Here is a 21,843-nt window from a genome sequence, read left to right as displayed (position 1 = left end):
AGGGCCCGGAAGTGTCCAGGAACGGTCCTTGATAGTAATATAAATATAAAATGTTTGTCTAATAAAATTATTTACTAAAAATGAGAGCTTTACTCTACTATCTGCTTTCGTTTTCAGGTAAGTGACAGCATTTTGTTGATTATTTTTTATCTTTCTTTTTTTTATGTATGCTACGAATAAAAAATAATATACTCGTTACAAAGGTTTGTAGTCTGTGTTAACAGTTCTGGCAAAAGACGTTAAGTAACTCCGAAATGAAGTTAAAAAGAGGATATGGAAATTAATCGCATGGATGGCTTTTGATTGACACATGTTTATTTAAATTTGACAGAAACTGATAGTCATTGAATGTATTATCATCCAATTAGCTCTGTACTTTGAATTATAACAGGAAAATACAGACATTTGCATCACCAGCCCAGTATCTTAGTAGTTCGGTACTAGCATGAAGATATGGATATTGTTTAACGAAATTTCCAGTGATACAACTTAGGAAGTCAATTAGAATTAAGGAATGTATCTCCCTCACGCGTAGCTCTGATTTCCCATCCGGGTTTATACTTTTGGTCCTTTTCGGTTATATCAGCTCATAAACGTTTAAACAAGGATTTGGGTTTTCAATTATTTTGACCTCAAGTAAGTATCACAGAAGAGATAACATCGTTTGTCGAAATGCGCATCTGTTGCAGTAAAATTTGAACCGTTTAATGTTAATACAATATTAAACGAAGAAATTCAATCTGAAACTAAAGTTCGTCTACTTCATGCATACCTTTCACTGTATCCGAACAAGTTCAAGTTTGTTAAATTCTACAGTTACTGTAAATTCAGAAATTATTTTACCACCACAAAAGAGAATTAAATTTTAAAAATGTTTTCAAAGTTTATTTGATTTCATGTAACTTTGTATTTCAGCTCGTCAATATTTGTCTAAGTTTAAGAATTCTAAAATATTTTGGCATCATTAATGCTGTTTAGGTTGATATTCAAACGACCAAATAAATACTACCAGGCTACTCAGACTTTATAAAACGTCACCAGTGTCTGAGCAGAAAGTTGATGAACCATGGTTATGTCAAAGAACGTCTCTTCTTTTTTCTATAAAAAATCATCGGAAGATACCAAGACCTTGTTGATAAATATTCCGTATCAACTTCACAAATAATACATGATGGTCTTGAAGTATAGATTCTAGGTACTGACGATGTTTATCATCTTAATTACGTGTTATAGTGTTCTTTTATTTGTCTTTGTAAATTATTAACCTTTACTTTTTAGTCCATTTTTTGTAATGTCCTTTTGGCGTGGCTCAGTACTTATACATCCCGCCATTGTGTTATTGTGCTATGGTCTTTTTATGCATTCTTGTCTTTCATTTTTGTTTATGTGCTTTGTCTATTATATGTCATTTTGTTTTTTTTTGTTGACATATTTGTTTGTTTTTATAGTGATTAAGATTATAACACAAAGTTACGGAAGCGTATTAGGGCCATCCTTTTTTATTTATTTTTTCAAATTGTCGACTTTAATCTTGGAATCATCAACTTTAATCTAGGAACTTCCAACTTTAATCTTGGAATTATCAACTTTAATCTTGGAATTATCAACATTAATCTTGGAATTATTAACTTTAATCTTGGAATTTCCAACTTTAATTTTGGAACTATCAAAAATTAATCTTGGAATTATCAACTTTAATCTTGGAATTATCAACATTAATCTTGGAATTTCCAACTGTAATCTTGGAATTTCCAACTTTAATCTTGGAATTATCAACATTTAACTTGGAAATTCCAACTTTAATCTTCAGACCCTCATTAGTCTGACACTGATTTTTCCGACTTTCATTAATGGAGTGAATCTCTGCATTGAGAACATCGTGACTTTTGGCTCACTGGACTCTCTCCTCGACCAAACAGTACACTTCAGTTTGATGTGCATTACTTTACTTTTTATTGGTGATTGCTATTGTAAACATCGATTCACATCCGCCTATTCAGCAATATAATATAATAGATGCATGTACTGTATATATAATTACAAATGGATATTTTAATTTTGACATAACCACCGGGGGGAAAGGGGGGGGGGGGGGTAGGGTGTGCCATTTTTGCCTAAAAGAATGTACCCATTTTTATATAACATTCACTAATATTTGGTACCTAAATCAATATATAAGTTATGAGAGAACAATGCATATCAATATAGAAATTCATTAAAAAGTAGTGTCAAATATATATATAAATACTCGCAAAATTATTTTTGGCACATCCACGTATACCCATTAATAGGAAGTTACACCCCCTTTTCATGGATATTAAGCTATACAAGATTGTAGATACACGTCTATTTTTCTTTAACACTTTACAAAAAAATTCGCCGCGAAAAGAATTATAAGTGGATTAAGTATTCGGAGAAATACAATAAACTATGGGCTAGAAGTAAAATATCAGTCATTTCCAAGATTAAAGCTGATAATTTCAAGATTAAAGTTGGAAATTCCAAGATTAAAGTTGATAATTCCAAGATTAAAGTTAATAATTCCAAGATTAAAGTTGGAAATTCCAAGATTAAAGTTGATAATTCCAAGATTAAAGCTGAATATTCCAAGATTAAAGTTGATAATTCCAAGATTAAAGTCGACAATTTGAAAAAGAATAAATAAAAAAGGCCCTAATAAGCTTCCGTACAATATTGACTGCTGTACCCCTATTTTTGACATTTTTTCTTATTATGTCTGTTTTTTTCGTTCACACATTGTTGTCAATATATTGGAATTTTATGCGAGTGTCATACAAGTGAGGGGTTTAGCTAGCTATAACACCAGGTTTAATCCACCATTTTCTACATAAGGAAATGCCTCTACCAAGTCAGGAATATGACAGATGTTTTCCATTCGTTTGATGTGTTTGAGCTTTTGATTTTGCCATTTGATAAGGGACTTTCCGTTTTGAATTTTCCTTGGAGTTTGGTATTTTTGTTATGTTACTTTTTAAACAGAACATATTTCATTTTTGTTTTCAGTGGCAAATGCTGAAATTCATCTGATGCTCAATACAGAGCATATTAATGTACAGATAGGGGATAAACCAGATTTACAATGTTACACCGAGGAGAGCGCAAGTTTCCTAATAATGAATCCCTTAACGTGGCAAAAAATAGACAGGGATGGTTCAAAGCTAAAAATATCAACGTTTGCAAATGTTGAGACTCGGTTTGAGCAAGAGTATGATATTGAAATAGATACTAATGCAACAGGCCTTATATTTACACTTCAATTTCTTCAAGGTATGTACCTTTATAACCCTTTAAAACGTATGAAAATGTAAAGGCAATGAAAATCGGAAGTCGAAGATAGGCGACATTATGACCAAAACATTCAAGACAATTAAAAAAGAAACTAGTCTACAAAATATTATACAGGACAGTAAATTGAGAAAAGGAATCACACAAAAAACAACTACGAAGAAAAAAAAAACCACACGAAAACACACGAAAAAACGGTGGTGAACTTGGATGCTCCATAAAGGTAAATGGTTGTTGATTTTTTAAAAGTCTGGATATATATAAGTACATATTTTCTTTATTAAAAAAAAGCCATTAAAACAAAATAGTATTCAAACCTACGTATAATAAATGACAAAGCACATTTTTTAAAAATGACTTCACATATACTTGATACTGCAAGATGTCAATTTTACGTTTATTCTATAAGTTCATAAAATATATACTTGTACGGAAGCCATAAAGGGACACATACAAAATAAAATCTATCCTTGATCAATGAGCAAAACCAATACCGTACATAGTAAACACAACTTTGCTTTTTTAGGGATAAAGGAAGAGCATGATGGATTTTTCAGTTGTGCGATTCACTCTCAAAATGACCAGGTTTTAGCGGAAAAATCAGTAGAAGTTTCTGTTATTCGTAAGTATCGAATTTTTTTTCTTTGCACAATAATATATATATATTATACCAATTGTAAGACTAACCCCGTTGATTGTACCTAAAATCAAAAATCCCAAATCAAATCACAAGCATGTTGGACGTAGCAAACCAACGAAACAGAAACAACAAAAAAAAAAATACCACATACAAACACCCACACCCGCAAACACAAAATAGGGGCAAAAAGCTTTTGTTTCGGTACAGCATGAGTTTAATGAAACAATATGGTACTAATTCTAATGTTATGAAGCAACTCCTTCATGTAAAGATGACCTTAAAAGGTTTTAGTGTTGTTTTGTTTTTAGATCCTTCTACGATTGGATGATATCAAATATTTTGTGTATTTGGCTTCCCATACTTTAGGTGTCTAGTGTATCTGATAAATGATATTTCAGAAGTATGTTTGTGAGGGGGGGAGGGGGGGGGGGAGGAGTCGAATGGGGGTGGTGGGGGATAGGAAGGGTGTCATCCCTAATTCCCTGAAAAAATAAAATCCCGACGTCCCGAAAAAGGTCCTTCCGCCACTCTTTTGTGCGAACTGAATTTGATACCATACGTTTATATTACACTTGAATGTTGAAGGAACCTGCCAAATATTTGAGATTAGATTTATATGAAGCTAAGTTGTTAAGACAACATGTACGCGTACAAAGAAAAAGATTGATTTGCATTTTTTCAATTTCAAATTTTATAGCGACAATAGGACCAGAACCTGAACCAACTTTCCAACATAAACCAACAGATCTGCAACCTGAACCAACTTCCCAACCTGAACCAACACATCTGCAACCTGAACCAGAACCAACACGACGCATAACCTCTGAAATAACACGTATGTCCAACAATTAAATTGCGTTAATAACTTATAAAATGGATCTTAAATTTGGTTACATGTGATATTTTTCCTACAGTCATTACAAGGAGTACTTATAGAGAAGATAAAAAAATATAATTACCAGTTTATTGCTTTCTATTATTAAATACAGTACCCACTGGAAGTCACTGCTTAAGCTACCCTTGCTTCAATGGAGGGACATGCATTCAGAATCCAGATGGATACGAGTGTTTATGTCTCAATAAAACGTATGGAAGCCGATGCGAGTTCGGTAGGATATAAACATAATATTATCATCAAATGAAAATTACACTTGAAACTTCAAACATATATGTCTGACTTGATAATATTCCTATATTTCAATGCTACCATGCAGTACATTTTTAAATCACTTCATTACCAGAAAATGAAATATGTTAGACAGGGTATTGACTAGAAACTTCACCTTTTCAGTGCATTATTTCGGTAATTTTCAGCATCAACGGATACAAAATATTGGTTCAGTCTCAGTTTTGTCCATTTTTTTAATTTCAAATCTATTCAATTGGTTTACTTAATTTTCTATATGTTTCTCTTACACATATTAATTTATTTTGATAATCGACGAACTATGCCCTTTTCATTTCAATATTACCATAATAACTGATAGTCTTACAAATAAAAATTTGTCGGCATAAATTAATAACATGGTGCTACATGAATATTCCTTAAATTACACAATGGTGCTATATGAATATGCCATGTGTCTTGATATCATTTTGCAAGAGGACAATCAGCTCTAGTTCATAGACATTATTTTGAAAATGTATACCTGATTTTTGACAAGTTATTGTTTTTACGCAATACTCTTTCAAAGAAGATATGGAGAACAATAACAAAATGCCTCTGGATGGTGTAACTGTTTTGTTTGAAAAAATTGAAAATATTGCGAGGAATGTAACCATCGCTCACTATATTCTTGTCTTAATCGCTATAGTATTTTGTTTTAAAACTATGATATTTTGATAGTAATGTTTACTTAAAGGTCTCTAAACATTTGTTTAAACTTTTCAAGATTATACTTCAAAATATACATTTGAAATTATCACTGTAATGTTTTAAAACCTGATGTCTCGTTAGTTAAAAGTCTTAATTGGTACGATAGAGCTTTCTCTCTTCATAGGAATCTTATTAATAGAGGTGTGCTCTGATCTCAGAACTCAACTAACGAGTCTAGTGTAAAAGTTACTAATTAACATATTACAGCTTCTGCATTCATCATCATCAATTGGTGAAGTGTTCCAATATTTCTGTTTCATACTTTTTGGTATCTTAATATGCTTAAGTTTTATTTTTATAAAACTCCATTTTTATACATTTATAATCGCTTAGGTATAGACGGATGTCCGGGGTACCCATGTTATAAAGGCGGGTCATGTTTTGCTGATGAAAGTGGACAAATATGTGAATGTCCGCTAGGCTTTTCTGGTCTTCATTGCGAAGGTGAGAAACTTTTTACAGTATTTAAAGGGTTTGACAATTTCTCTGCTACACATTCTCATAATAAAATACATGTAAATTGACGAATATATATTTTCCAAATGACACTCTTGGGAAGTTCCGATTCATATTCAGATTACATGCAGATTGCTGTTATATCTACCCCTTTAATAGACAAGTTCCAATACAATGAGATTGCAATAGTGTAAAAATCCTTAAACAAGTAATGGGACCCTGAAAGGAGTCTGCCCCATCTGCTTGAAGTAAAATGTTCTGTTTAAGAGATTGTATTTTAGGTTTAGTAAATAAATCCTAAATATGGAAATAATTGAATGATAGCAGCGAAAAAGCATATTCTACTATAACATTTTGAATGAGAATATCCGTCTTGCCATTCTCTCGGCAGATAGCGTTCTTAATGAAGGTATATAAAAAAATCGTATACGCAGCAAAATCGTAACATTTGTCACAATTAAAGCAAATCTAAACAGTTAAACAGACTGTATGCTTTTATAAAACTAACATCTTACGGTGTTCATCACAAGTTGGTTGATCGACTCATTGCATCCGTATCTCATATCCCATGTTTTTTTACTTCGACCATTGCTACTTGAAATGGCATAGGAATTTGATGACGGCATTCACCACTAAAGATTATTACATAGTCGATAAACTACTTTCTTTCTGTTTGAATTTTATTCGATTCCTATTGTTTTCAATGCACTTTTTAACTGTTCAGATTCATATAGTTGTTATATTTCAAATGACAAACCAGTTTACTTCCTTCATCTTTTAGACAGTATTACACACTTCCATCTTTATGTTTAATGGTCAGTAGACACAATGTGTTAATGTTTTGAATTATAGAATGACTCAACAGTATCAACTGTAGATTTGGATTCAAACTTGAGATTTGTGGTAGTAATGGATTTTTTTGTCTTTAATTTTGAACTGAAAAGGGTCTGACTTTATTAAGATATATGATTATTATTATATTATTGCATTCGTCGAGATATGCAGTTGAAAGTTCTTTTCATTTTGAGGAGAATTTCATATCATTGAACTTTAAAATATGTCTTAATAAATAGTAATTACTATTGATATCTGACTTTTTCTTTACTGCTTTGATTTTTTTGATGGGCTTAAGGTCTATAAATTGTATTAAAGAAACATAAGGAGAGAAATATGTATGATGTTACATGAAAAAAGAAACTGATGTATGTAATCGTGAATTTAAACATATTAGCTTTTACTTTCAGTGGCCATCACAAACCCGATAACCAATAATCCTTTCAGTTCTACTGAATCGTCAATTGTTTCTGAGGGCCAAAACCTTTGTGATTACACAGGCATTATTCAATGCTTACCTAATGCAGATCCAAATTTATTGTCACTGTTCATAATACCGAGTTTCAATGATTCAGCTAAGATTGATCAAATATGCAGGTCAGTAGATATAACCACAGATATTGGATTTTATTCGCTGTAAATAAAGAAGAATAATTTTCTTTAAATAAAAGTTAGTTACAATATGCTGATTATCTTGCACACAACACGCGTTTCCGGAATAACGTCATCAGATACAGTGACGGATGGTTAGATATACATTTTCACTTTACATGTGAATAGCATCGCTTATTTTCTTTATACCTTGATGATTATTGAGAAATTATAGACATTGTTTGCATGTTCTTTTAGCAATATTATTTACTTTTCATATGAGCAGAGTAACTGTATATGTTGCCACTTGTATAATTGTATAGCGATTCACATTTACCACTAAAACAACAAAACAATATTTCAGCTGTTTTCCTCAGAGATGCTTACAAAATTGTAAAGGGTTTCGTACGAACATTTTTTGACTTTTTACTGCAAAACTGGTTTTGTCGATTTAGAAATGTGATGTTGTCAAGCGAAGAAAAACAGAAACTAAGAGGAATACAGGTTATCATCCATATTATCAATTATTTCATTCATCTTCAATATTGATATTCCCATAAATCAAATATATTCATTTTCAAAAATTTTTGTCGAATAAAATTTTCACAGATCTCTTGAAGATATATATATTTGCACGAAAACAAAGTTAGAATCCTGTTCGAGAGGTGCCCGTTTGAAGCGAGATGTCATGTTTTCTGGAGCCAGATTTATATGTAATACAGACAGAAGAGGTAATATAATAATCGGCTAGAGGCAATTAAAATTGATCGTCAGATATATATATATATAGCAAAATGTTCAATACTTTTTGTGGAAGTATTGCATATCTGTAAACTTACGACGTTATCTCTACTGACTCTTTTTTGTTGTTAGGGATGTATAAATACCCTGTAACATCCGGTCTGTGTTTTTGTTAGATGTTTTTCTGCTTTGTATCGGTCTGATGAGTTAAGCCATTTTCAACTGATTTCTATCGTTTGTTCTTATCTTGTGCTGTAACACCACTGTCACAGGTTAGGGGGAGGATTGAGCGCTTACAAACATGTTTAAACCCGCCACATTCTTTATCTGCCTGTCCCAAGTCAGGAGCCTGTAGTTCAGTGGTTGTCGTTGGTTCATGTCTATCATATTTGTTTTTCGTAATTGTTTTGTTATAAATTAGGCCGTTAGTTTTCTCAATTGAATAGTTTCATATTTTACATGTCGGGGCCTCTTCTAGCCGACTATACGGTATGGGTTTTCTCATTGTTGAAGACCGCACGGTTGCCTATAATTGCTTACATCCACTTCATTTGAACTTTGATGGATACTTGTTTCATTGGCAATCATACGACATCGCTTTATTTTCATATCTATATACAAAGTTTAATAGTGTAGAATCCTTTTAATGATCCAACGCTTATCTATTGTGTTTATTATTTAAACTATTGCTGAGACGTCTTTTCAATATTACAAACTATCATTAATTAGGCCCTATTATTAGAGGGTTCAAATTACTACATAATTATCTTGAATGACTAACAAGAAATTAGAATTAACAGGTAGTGGATTTAAATTTAAAAAACAAAATCGCATGCACTTTCAGTATACTGTACTGAAATTTCCATTGAACTATAACTAATCTGATTATTATATGTAATTTACAAAATAATGCATATTCGAACTAATTTCTAAGTATATTTAATACATATGTTACCGACTTTCATGAAAATAACCCAAATTCTAGCAACATCACAATTTGATCTCACAGTGATTTGTCAATATGCAAATTTAAAATCATATGAAACTTCAAATTTGAAAAAAAGTTGAATATGTTTTATATACTTGAATGGCTAAATTTTACTATAAAACAAGTGTTCATGAACTTTTTTGTGAAAGAAAATCCTTAAAATTATCAAAATCTCCATAAATGTACTGCTATTGAATTATTGTCTTCCCGTACACAAATTCGCCGATTATTTGCCGTTACCGTGGGCTTAACTACGAGATCTCGAAGAAAGAATGTAAACAAACGTGCATTGGAAGGTAAATAGTAATGAGCAACGGTTTAATTAACAAATGGGAACGCATGGCAAATATAAAACAAAAATATTATGGCTATATCAATTTACTTATTTGCCACGTGCTCCACATGCTCTGTGTTGATTGTTTATTAATGTCACGATCTAGTAAACTTCTACAACAAACCTCGAAAGTTGATTAGCTTGCAATCAACAATCACTGAATGAAATATTATTTGTCGGTAATACATTATAGATTCGTAATAAATAAAAAAAAACGTTCATACATGACTTAGCTTAGTATATATGCATGCATTGGTTCAATTATTTCAAAAACATTAAAGGAACATTAGCTGTCAAATTCAAGTTCACTGATTTGACTCAAATTGTAATATTTGACTTGTAAAATACGTAAACATATATCCAAATTACAATAAGTTTAAAATAAACAATTAGCAATGCATGGACTCGATAATATATATCGTCATTTCGTGTGTATTTTAGTCTAGACGCAATCTAATTAACAATCGAGATGAATTCCGAAACTGTCGACGGTTATATAACCCGATATAAACACAAATTTAAATATAAATAGATAGCGATCACGTGCAATTGGATATTTTTACGGTTTGTTTGATTTCATGGTATAGATTAAAAAGATAAGTTATGCATCGTTTTTACCTTTATAAGAAAGATTTTTATGTGTGGATAGAATCAGTCCACGAAATGGTTCACCCTTATTTCACTTTCAATGTTGACATTCTTTTCCTTCTAATGGCTGAGCACGCCTAGTACATGCGTTACCCATCTCCAGCTAAGGAGTTAGATTGAAGTTCACACGAATACGGTTTCACATGAGGTCAAATTATTCACTTGCAAGTCAATAATACATCAGCGATGTTTTTTTAAGTTGATTTCGACAAAACTGGGCCAAACTAAATCATCATATATTAATATAAAAATAAATGAATGTATCATTTTCTTTGAAAAAACATAAAATAACCAAAAATAAAACAAATATAAACGGGAAAAACGTTATTGCAATATTATCAACAACTACACACAAAATAAGAAAAACGTAAAAACCAAAGAAAATGGACAACAAAGAGAAAACAGGGATTCTAACATTAACGACAATATATATATCATTTAATTTTGGATGTAACACGTCTTCTGATTGGCAGAAAGTGTTTTGTCTATCAGCTCATAGACATTTTTTTGTCATGTGACCGTGACGTCATCAACGTTTTTTTCATGATTTACGGCATAACTATAACATTTTTTCTGTCTATTCGAAATAACCTCAAAAATGTGGCGCACACTTTTAAATAGCCTGCTACGCGGGTAATTCAGTGTGCACCACATTTTTTATTTTATTTCTTCATAGACAGAAAAAATGTTACAGTCATTCCTTAAATACAGTCTAAACATGCGACAACTTTATTACACACATTCTCCATCGGATAACTCGTAGTAAGTTATATATATATATATAGAAAATAGACATCACAAAATTAAAACTCAATAGTAGCCAAGGGGTTTCGTAGATGTGTTTGATATCAGTCATACATGATAGACTTCACGGAAGGATTCCCAGTCAAGGCAAATAAAAATGACAAAGATTAATGGTAAGTAAGTTTTAAAATTTAAAATATAGCAAAGTGCTCTCGACCAATGAAATTGTAGGATTTGATGTCTCTTAAATGTGAAGAATGAATGTAAATCATAATCTTAGTAAGGTATTATCCTATTATTTGAGTCTATTAACAGTTCAAAACAAAGGGTTTCTATAAATGAGTTACAACTGCCCCGAAGCACATTTATCAGATTGAATGAATTTATCACACAGTGATTGAAACTGACTAAAAGTTGAATTGTGAAACAAACAAAAAAATCCAAACAAGTTGAAGTTTACTGATGCAGTTAAATTGGTACCATGAATGTTATTATGAAAATATTAATAACTTCAAATTACTAAAAAATTAAACAATATGAAAGCAATGCAAAAAAAAGAAAAACAAGTTTTAAAATAAAAAATAAGCTAAATCTTTATAGCTTTCCAAAACTTGATTACTGGATCAGCGGTTGGGAAAAATAGTTATTTCCAATATTCCAATAAAATGAAATAAAAAAAAAAAAAAACAGGAATTGAATATAAGTTTTAAACACATTAAAAACTTTTAAAGGCATTTTATTTGAACATTTACCTGACATAGTAATGAAATAGTATTGATGTAAACAGCCGCACAAAAATATTAGCTAAGAAATATAATTTAGTTGTAACTCAAATATATTTATTGTTTTAAATTGTAAATAAAAAAAGGATAATTCCTCACTAAAAAATTACATGATTTACATTCATATTCACAATCAGGAAACATATACAATTCCTACCTTTTCTTTGTACTGTTGTATCACCTAATGTCTATAACGCATTTTTTGTAATATTTCCCAAATTATAAGAAAGTCCTTACATCACTAAAACTAATCCATAAATGAAATGTCGAAAAAGGAAGTCATGCATTAATTATAAACATTGTACTGACAATGAAACTAATTCTTGAATACAACCAATCAAGAGATCATTTGAGCCTTGCTCACTTTACAATTTTCTGAGTTTGTAAGACAACGATAATCCCTTACTTCATGATAAGTATTCGCTAACGCTCGTACTTAATCATGAAGAAAGGGATTATCATTCTCTTACATATACTTATACCATTAATGAACAAAAATCAATATATTAGCCATTTCAAACTTAGTGAAATTAAGCACGCGAAGGAAACAATTAAATAAGATTTGTTGAGTCCATTTCAGCGATAGATTTAGGAAGCCTTGATTCTAGAAAAAGAAACCCCGTTAAATGAATAAGTTGACGTCACAGCAAAGGTTTAAATAAATATCACTATTTTTATAACTGAATATTAACTTTCTTTTATAGCATTCCTCGATAATGTAGGATGTTTACAAAAACTGACAACAGCAAACACTTTTTTACAATGTTTGAATGGTATACGTGCAGAACTTGGAAACTATTTTATTGGAGTGAAAGACGTCTTCAGTGAAACGAAAGAATTCTGCAGGTACAATTTATTGCAAATGTGTAAACACATCTGACTTTGAACATTAACTGCAATTAGTATAATGCCATAAATGAATTCACATTATGATTACTTTCAAACATGTTTGATTATAGAAACAACTACAACTTGCATGAAACGCGTTAGACCATGTTTCATTACAATAACCACTCCGACTTACATCAAACGCGTTAGACCATGTTTCATTATAGTAACCACTACGACTTACATGAAACGCGTTAGACATTGTGTCATTATAGTAACCACTACGACTTACATGAAACGCGTTAGACCTTGTTTCATTATAATATCCACTACGACTTACATGAAACGCGTTAGACCTTGTTTCATTATAGTAACCACTACGACTTACATGAAACGCGTTAGACTTTGTTTCATTATAGTAACCACTACGACTTACATGAAACGCGTCAGACCTAGTTTCATTATAGTAACTACTACGACTTACATGAAACGCGTTATACCTTGTTTCATTATAGTAACCACTACGACTTACATGAAACGCGTTAGACCATGTTTCATTATAGTAACCACTACGACTAACATGAAACGCGTTAGACCTTGGTCTTACTCATGTTATGTCAAGTCATTGGAGGTTTTTTAAAACTGTTTTCATACTCTCCATCCCTCCAACATATGGAATTGTATACCTTGATTTTTCAATAATATATACAAGTTGATTTCATGACACATTCTAGATGATTGATTTCAAATATAGTTTTAGTTTGTCTGGAATGCAAGTGTGTGTTATCGATAACCATACGGTGCTAATTTTGATACTGTCTGGAATGCAGGTGTTTGTAATCGTTAAACATTTGGTACTAATTATGATACTGTCTTGAATGCAGGTGTTTGTAATCGTTAAATATTTGGTAATAATTATGATACTGTCTTGAATGCAGGTGTTTTTAATCGTTAAATATTTGGTAATAATTTTGGTATGCACAACACGTGCTTCTGAAAGAACCTTCTTTGAGAGCACTCAAAACAAAACGAACCTGAGATCACCCCCAGTTTTTGGTGGGGTTCGTGTTGCTTAGACTTTAATTTTCTATGTTGTGTCATCTGTACTATTATTTGTCTGTTTGTCTTTTTGTTTTTGGCCATGGCATTGTCAGTTTGTTTTCGATCTGTGAGTTTGAATGTCCCTCTGGTATCTTTCGTCCCTCTTTTGTACATGTAATACACAAAACATTGCTGTATCAACACGAAAAGTGTTTTTGATGTTCACAAAACATAGTGCATTGAGTAAAACATTCTTTACATCCTACCTATGAAAATTTCAAGAAAATTATCAATGGAATATATACTCAGATATTTAAGTTCAAAATGACATGTATGTCTTTAACCATACTTATTAAGCAGTTACATAAATTGTGTATGGTGCATGAATCTGGTATCTGCCTAAAAACAGCAATGATGTCATTGTTAAAGTCATATTTTTATCTTCTTTTATGCATAATTGTAGTTGAAACAACGACAAATATATCTCAACTCATAGTTATGCCTGTCAATGCTTGATACATTACAATTTTTAATTTTTAGTTTCCAATGCAAAATAAATCCAATCTTTTCCCATTCAGTGCTGCCACGCACTTTGATTGTTATATTGTAGGTTAGCAACCAACTGGACTACTTGTTTTGTGGAGACAGCAAAATCTATATGTGACCACCAAGGGCACACATATATGTATAATTATGTTATGCAAAACTATGCACCCGTGAACGATACTTTACACTGTGATCTCTTGTCAGGTTAGTTTGATACTTGATTTTCACGTTCACATTGTTATACTTTACTGTAAATTAATATGTTCCAATTATCGTAGACACAACCCCGTCCTCTTTTCCTCCATTATAACAACACAGAAAACGACAGAATATCACAAAGTTTTTACTTGCTATGGGAACATGACAAGTAGCACGAACGGGCCAGGATCGGCTTACCCTTCCTTAGCACCTGATATTACACCTGTTTTCATACACTATATGAGATACTTCTTTGACAAACTTACCATTTTCTAACAATCAGAAAGTTTACGTATTTCAAAGGCGAATAGAAAATTTGGATCTGATAAAAAATTTGTTGTGCACTGCCTATTACGTTGAATTTCTTTTAGGTTGACAAATTTTATGACCAACATATAGCCTTACAACTGAAACACATGTAATCCAACATTTAGTGTGGAGGAGACGCAATTCACTGCGGATTGCACACTATAAAGTTAGCCCTTCTCAATAATCAAAATATTCATGTTTCAAGAGGTTGGTTACTTTTTTATGATTCATTTTTAGTAGTAAGTACAATTCTGTCCACAGTGAAACTCGACAAGGAGTACTTATAGAGAAGATCAAAGAATATAGTTATCAATTTATTGCTTTTTATTATTAGATACAGTACCCACTGGGAGCCACTGTTTAAGCTACCCTTGCTTCAATGGAGGAACATGCATCCAGAATCCAGATGCATACGAGTGTTTATGTCCTAATAAAATCTTTGGAAGCCGATGCGAGCTCGGTAGGATATATATAAATAAGAAGATGTGGTATGAGTGCCAATGCGACAACTCTCCATCCAAGTCACAATGAATAAAAAGTAAACAATTATAGGTCAAAGTACGGTCTTCAACACGGAGCCTTGGCTGACACCGAACAGCAAGCTATAAAGGGCCTAAAAATGACTAGTGTAAAAGAATTCAAACAGGAAAACCAACGGTCTATAAATATAAGAAGATGTGGTATGAGTGCCAATGAGACAACTTTCCATCCACGTCAAAATTCATTAAAGTAAACCATTATAGGTCAAAGTACGGCCTTCAACACGGAACCTTGGCTCACAACGAACAGCAAGCTATAAAGGGCCCCAAAATGACTAGTGTAAAACCATTCAAACAGGAAAACCAACGGTCTAATCTATATAAAAAACGAGAAACGAGAAACACTTATGAACCACACCAACAAACGACAACCACTGAACAACAGGCTCTTGACTTAGGACAGGTGCATACAAATGCAGCGGGTTTAAACGTTTTAACAGGCGCCAACCTTCACTGTAACCTGAAACAGTAGTGGAACATTACAGCATAAAAAAAGACCCACTATAAAATATCAATTGAAATGGCTTAACTCGATCAAAAAGACATATAAACAATAACAAGTAAACATACAATGAACGAATAAGTTTGATCTATGACACAATAAGGATACAATATTACTAAAAATGATGTAAACCAATGTCTCTAACCTGAGACAAAATGGCGTTAAATAAAATAACGTACACATGTAGATTTAATTAAAATAATTTTGTTGTTAGGAGTACGGAAACATTTTTTACAAAATAAATAAATTTGTTGTTTAAAGTACGAGTACAGAAGTGAAAATTTATCGTCATACTAAATACTTATCAAAGGTGGTATATATAAAAAATAGTGAGACGAGATATAACCCAAAATAAGTAAACATTGAATAACAGAAATGAATTACAAGTTGTGTCAACAAGTCAAATTAACAAGAAAGTACGATTTGAGATTACTCGCAGTTACTGAAAGCTAGTTAAAAGCCAAAAACAATTAATAATAAAAAATTATGCATCAGAGACTAAAATCAATTAAAACACATCCCAGGGATTTAGTGTTTTAACGCCATGGACAGTCAAAGAATACATGACTTGTGCAATGCCAAAATAAAAGTATCGACAGGCAGTAGGATAGTAAGGATTTAACCTTATAATAAATATGTATCATGTTATATATAGATAAAGCAATCTCTAAATAGAAAATAAACATGGATGTGTATGTATACATCCCAAAAACCATTCGAAAAGAATACAAATTTAGTTATGTTTTAATATGTTGATGACAAAATCGATGTTAGTGCCAATGTAAACAATATTCAAAGATCTTATTTCAACATTAATAAGATAACCTTTACTAATAAGTTTGTTTAAAGGTTCGATGAGTTTACACGGACCACATAGTGATTTCCGCGCTTTTAGTACAAGATTACCGTAACACTTAGGATATGAAATACCATTTTTAATAAGTTTTCTACAGGTACAGTCAAATTTACTAATCAAATCTTTGTATCTATGAAAGAATTTATAAAATGTTTTAAGCTATTTATGGTAACGACTTAATAATTTACCAGTGATGCATTGATAACGTTCGTTAAAATCTATGACATCACTACACACACGGGCATAACGAACGAGTTGGGATATATAAACACCGTATGGTGGAGCCAAAGGAACATCGCCGTCTATATACATATTATCATCAATGAAAATTACACTTGAAACTACAAACATAATTATAATATTATATGTCTGACATGATAATATTCCAATATTTCAATGCTACCATGCAGTACATTTTTAAACCACTTAATTACCAGAAAATGAAATACGTTAGACATATTGACTAGAAACTTAACCTTTTCAGTGCATTAATTCGGTAATTTTCAGCATCAACGGATAAAAAAGTATTTACTTATTTTGATAATCGATGAACTATGCCCTTTGAATTTCAATATTACCATAATACCTGATAGCCTTGAAAATGAAAATTTGTCGGCATAAATTAATAACATGGCGCTACATGAATATTCATAAAATTACACAATGGCGCTATATGAATATGCCATGTATGTTATTATCATTTGCAAAAGGACAATCAGCTCTTGTTTATAGACATAATTTTGAAAATGTATACCTGCGTTTTGACAAGTTATTGATGTAACACAATATTCCTTTAATGAAGAAATGGAGGACGACAACATAATGCCTCTGGATGATATAACTGTTTGGTTTGAAGAAATTTAAAAACATAGCGAGGAATGTTACCATCGCTCAATATATTCTTGTCTTTATCGCTATAGTATTTTGTTTTAAAACTATGATATTTTGATAGTAAACTTTACTAAAAGGTCTCTAAACATTTGTATATACTTTTCAAGATTATACTTCAAAATATACATTGGAAATTATTACTGTAATGTTTTAAAACCTGATGTTTCGTTAGTTAAAAGTCTTAATTGGTACGATAGGGCTTGTTCTTTTCATAGGAATCTTATTTATAAAGGTGTGCTCTGATCTCAGAACTCATCTAACGAGTCCAGAGAGTAAAAATGACTAAAATCAACATATTACAGCTTCTACACTCATCGTAATCAATTGGTGAAGTGTTCCAAGATTACTGTTTTATCCTTATTGGTATCTTAATATGCTTAAGTTTTATTTTTGATAAAACTTTATTTTTATACATTTATAATCGCTTAGGTGTAGGCGGATGCCCGGGGTACCCATGCTATAATGGCGGGTCATGTTTTGCTGATGAAAGTGGACAAAGATGTGAATGTCCGCAAGACTTTCCTGGTCTTCATTGCGAAGGTGAGAAACTTTTAATAGTATTTAAAGAGTTTGTCAATTTCTCTGCTACACATTCTTATAATGGAAGACATGTTTTGCTGTAAATTGACGAATATATATATTTTCCAAATGAAACTCTAGGGAAGTTCAGATTCATATTCAGAGATATTGCAGTGGATGGAAGATTACATGCAGATTGCTGTTATATCTAACCCTTTAATGGACAAGTTCCAATACAATGAGATTGCAATGGTGTAAAAATCCTTACACAAGTAATGGGACCATGAAAAGCGGTTTGACCCAACTGCTTGAAGTCAAATGTTCTGTTTAGGAGATTGTATCTTAGTTTTAGTAAATATATCCTAAAAATGGAAATAATTGAACAATAGCAGCGAAAAAGCATTTTGAATGAGAATATCCGTCTTGCCATTTTCTCGGCAGATAGCGTTCTTGATGAAGGTATGATAAAAAAAATCGTATACGCTGCAAAATCTAACATTTTATATAACTTAGATTCTGAAGCCGACTTTTGTACCCTTGCACATGAAATACTTTATCATAATTAAAGCAAATCTAAACAGTTAATTCCCCATTTCCATTCTCAATTTTATTTTAAGCATACTGCATGCTTTTATAAAATCAACATTGAAAATAAAAATAAAATGATAATACATATGTTGACTGTATTTCTAGGTACAATTAAAGACATAACTACAGGATCACCATCTGAAGTAACAGCTTCGGAAACGACACCTGAGATTACGACATCAACACCTAGTAGGTTAATTATGAGTGAAGACAAAATGCCCCGCTGTTTCAATATAACAAGTTTTTTTAAAAGACTGTTATAAGTTGATAGTATATAAATAACAGAACTTAAAAAAGCTGAAAAAATTTAAATGTCAGCGGCCTTGTTTTTTTTTTTTTTAGATATAAGACATTGAAAAAATGGCGGGAAACGATTCTCTCTAGATTTCCCATACATTTAACATTGACACCTTTTTTCTTTCAAAAACTTTGAAAAAATAACAAAGCTTTTATAAGATTAAAAAAATGGCTTTACAAAATTATACGTAATTAAATAATGAAAAGCAAACATCCTTAACTTGTAATAGATAATTTCCTTTCTGCCACCGTCCTATTTTGGCATTGAAATGCATTGTCATCATACGCTTTTGGCTTTATACAATAACTGACCGTATAAAAGCCTTGTTTGTGATGTTGATAATGAAGTTTAACTATGACGGCGTCAAAGAATGCAGCTTACGTCGTCCACTTCAAATTTATAATGGTTGATTTTCCCCAAAATGAATCATTTGTAATACTTTAAAAGTTGCAGTATGAAGGAAACAACCATGCATACATTGTCTTAAAACTTAAATTTAATTTATTCTCGCCTCGAGACAAGATAGAAATGCCTGGCAAAAACTTACAGGAATACATTTTGTTTTTTAAAAACAATGTATTGTTATTTAATATATGCAGAGTAAATTCAACAGTATAATGAAACAATTATATCTTCTTAACTTCTTTTTGAAATTGAAATGATACAAGTGCGAAAATATTTGTCCTTCCAGGAAAGGAAAAACTGTGGATGCATGAAAAGTTTCGGTTGGCATATCAATACCAATTTGGACTATGCATCAATAATTTAACTATTTACACCAATCTTGACACTCTTTACTTATTCACCGATACATATTGATCTTTTGATATTCATTAGGATATACATTATTAATTGATCAATTTGTTTTATTTATGAACTTTACGGTGTAAAGTCCGTATGCTAAGCAATGTTGTTTCATTAATTTGAAGTTCACTTGTGATAATAAAACCATAGGACAGGAGAAAAGACCAAGGACCTCTCATTCTGTCGTCCTACATTCTGACCATACTTAATTTTATTTCCACTGCATAAAGTCATGATTTTTTAAGGATTATGTACCCTTTTGTTGTCAATGCATTTTAAGGAAAATACACAGCCATTCTCCGTATACTCTATTTGACAGTTATGTAATTTATCGATAGGGGATTACTGCATGCAATCACTACAAACCAGTAAAAGTCTGAAATGGCCTATATTTGTACTCGACTGTACTGATTTTTACTCGACCAGTCTGAATTGGTCTGAAATTTACTTGATAATACTCGACTGTAGTCTGAACCATACTTAACAGTCTGAACTTGTACTCGACCAGTACTTAACCATTTTATTTTCGTCTGAACCATGCTCGACCTAGTCTGAACCATACTCGACCTAGTCTGAACCATACTCGACCTAGTCTGAACCATACTCGACTAAGTCTTCACCAACCTAGACCTAATTTTTGTATCTATCTATTGTATTTCATCAATTTAGGAACTGTTTTTAACAGCTATTTCCCCTGGCTAGAAATTTGAACAACAATTTGAAATTTAAAATGTATTCAATATGGCATATTGAAACCAAAATTTCACAATAAACATAATATAAATTCAACACCATATTTATCAACACTTACATATATATATCACCTTTAAAATAAAAATAAAACAAACTGATCAAATAATCTCAAAACTGAATTGTGACTAATATTTTCAATGTTATTCAAATTTTTTTTAATGTTTCAGATATATTTTATGGTTACTGGACAATTTTCACCATTTACTTAAGCCTTGTATAGATTTATGGTGTCAGTTGAGTTTAGTTAATAATGCAGTGAACATTTTTTTTATCAAAATATATTTAAAATAGTATATAAAGCAACTTAATAAATTTTAAAAATAACACCTTTGTTTTGTAAAACCAAGAATTTAAGATAATCATGATAATAGAACTTCCATAGCAATCCTTGATAACCATTTAAAAAAGGAAATGTGTTCCAAAGTTGTAGAAAAAATTTATTTCAATTAAATTTAAATAACTTTTGTCAAAATTAAAGACATGACATACAAGAAGCACTTTAATAAGGTTTATTTATCTCAGTACATGTGTGTTTTACAGGTAAAAAGAAAGCTATTTTTTTTCTTAAACTCGTGTATTACTTATCTAGTGAATTAAAAAGGCCTTGCGATTTAAGTTTTACAGGATGTTGCAATTTTTAATGAATGTTAATTAGAAATTAATACTCTCTGACCAGGTGTGATCTTTTAATGAGTTTGCCCCAAGCAGGAGGTATTACTTTATACTTTACCACTAATCAGAAGACATTTTTTATCTATTTCTTTAATTTTTTCATCCCCTTTTGATATATATTATATATAATATATCCCAAATTATAATAAGAATAGATATATTTCTAATATAAGGTTAAACAATTTCAGTGATTTTTTGGCTGTTGTTACCTCATTAAAAAGATAATTATATAACTATTGTATATAACCATGAAACCTATATAGGTTTTCTTTAGGAATTTAGGAAAATTAAGTTTAAAAAAAACCAAAACACACATGCCAAACAAGAAGCACCTTAATAAGGTTTTATTACCCACAGTAAAGGTGTGGTTTTTAGATAAAAGAAAATTTTTTTTTAACAAAACTCTAAAACTTTAAAATTAATATAATTAAATTATTATATAAGATAATTTAAATTAACTATCTCTATTTGATAAATCTGAGAATCATGTAAGGATGTAAAAATATATTTTTATATATATCTTTATTTTATTGTGGCTGTTTTCATGTCAGAAAAAAAG

The 21,843-nt window shown here is 31.2% G+C and overlaps 1 protein-coding gene across 6 annotated transcripts in view; it reads left to right on the top strand.

The window, feature by feature from the left end:
* LOC127737808 (neurogenic locus notch homolog protein 1-like) overlaps window positions 1–21,843 on the top strand; it is a 45,648-nt gene continuing 23,805 nt past the window's right edge. For 2 of the 6 annotated variants that reach the window (XM_052248738.1, XM_052248737.1), the window contains exons 1-10: window positions 1–117; window positions 3,025–3,288; window positions 3,833–3,928; window positions 7,523–7,709; window positions 8,313–8,434; window positions 12,645–12,786; window positions 14,420–14,559; window positions 15,197–15,322; window positions 18,080–18,190; window positions 18,863–18,946. In XM_052248738.1, the coding sequence (XP_052104698.1) occupies window positions 81–117; window positions 3,025–3,288; window positions 3,833–3,928; window positions 7,523–7,709; window positions 8,313–8,434; window positions 12,645–12,786; window positions 14,420–14,559; window positions 15,197–15,322; window positions 18,080–18,190; window positions 18,863–18,946 (1,309 nt within the window). In that variant the 5' untranslated portion in view covers window positions 1–80. Of the gene's footprint in view, window positions 118–3,024; window positions 3,289–3,832; window positions 3,929–4,643; window positions 4,782–4,933; window positions 5,056–6,155; window positions 6,267–7,522; window positions 7,710–8,312; window positions 8,435–12,644; window positions 12,787–14,419; window positions 14,560–15,196; window positions 15,323–18,079; window positions 18,191–18,862; window positions 18,947–21,843 lie in introns of those variants that run through there. The other 4 variants (XM_052248741.1, XM_052248742.1, XM_052248739.1 and 1 more) reach the window with 4 other exon arrangements.

The sequence above is a fragment of the Mytilus californianus genome, unplaced genomic scaffold (assembly GCF_021869535.1).
Source record: "Mytilus californianus isolate M0D057914Y unplaced genomic scaffold, xbMytCali1.0.p SCAF_4, whole genome shotgun sequence".
In the NCBI taxonomy this organism is placed as follows: Eukaryota; Metazoa; Mollusca; class Bivalvia; order Mytilida; family Mytilidae; genus Mytilus; species Mytilus californianus.
Note: the sequence above shows the minus strand (reverse complement) of the source record. Positions and strands in the feature narration are given on the sequence as shown.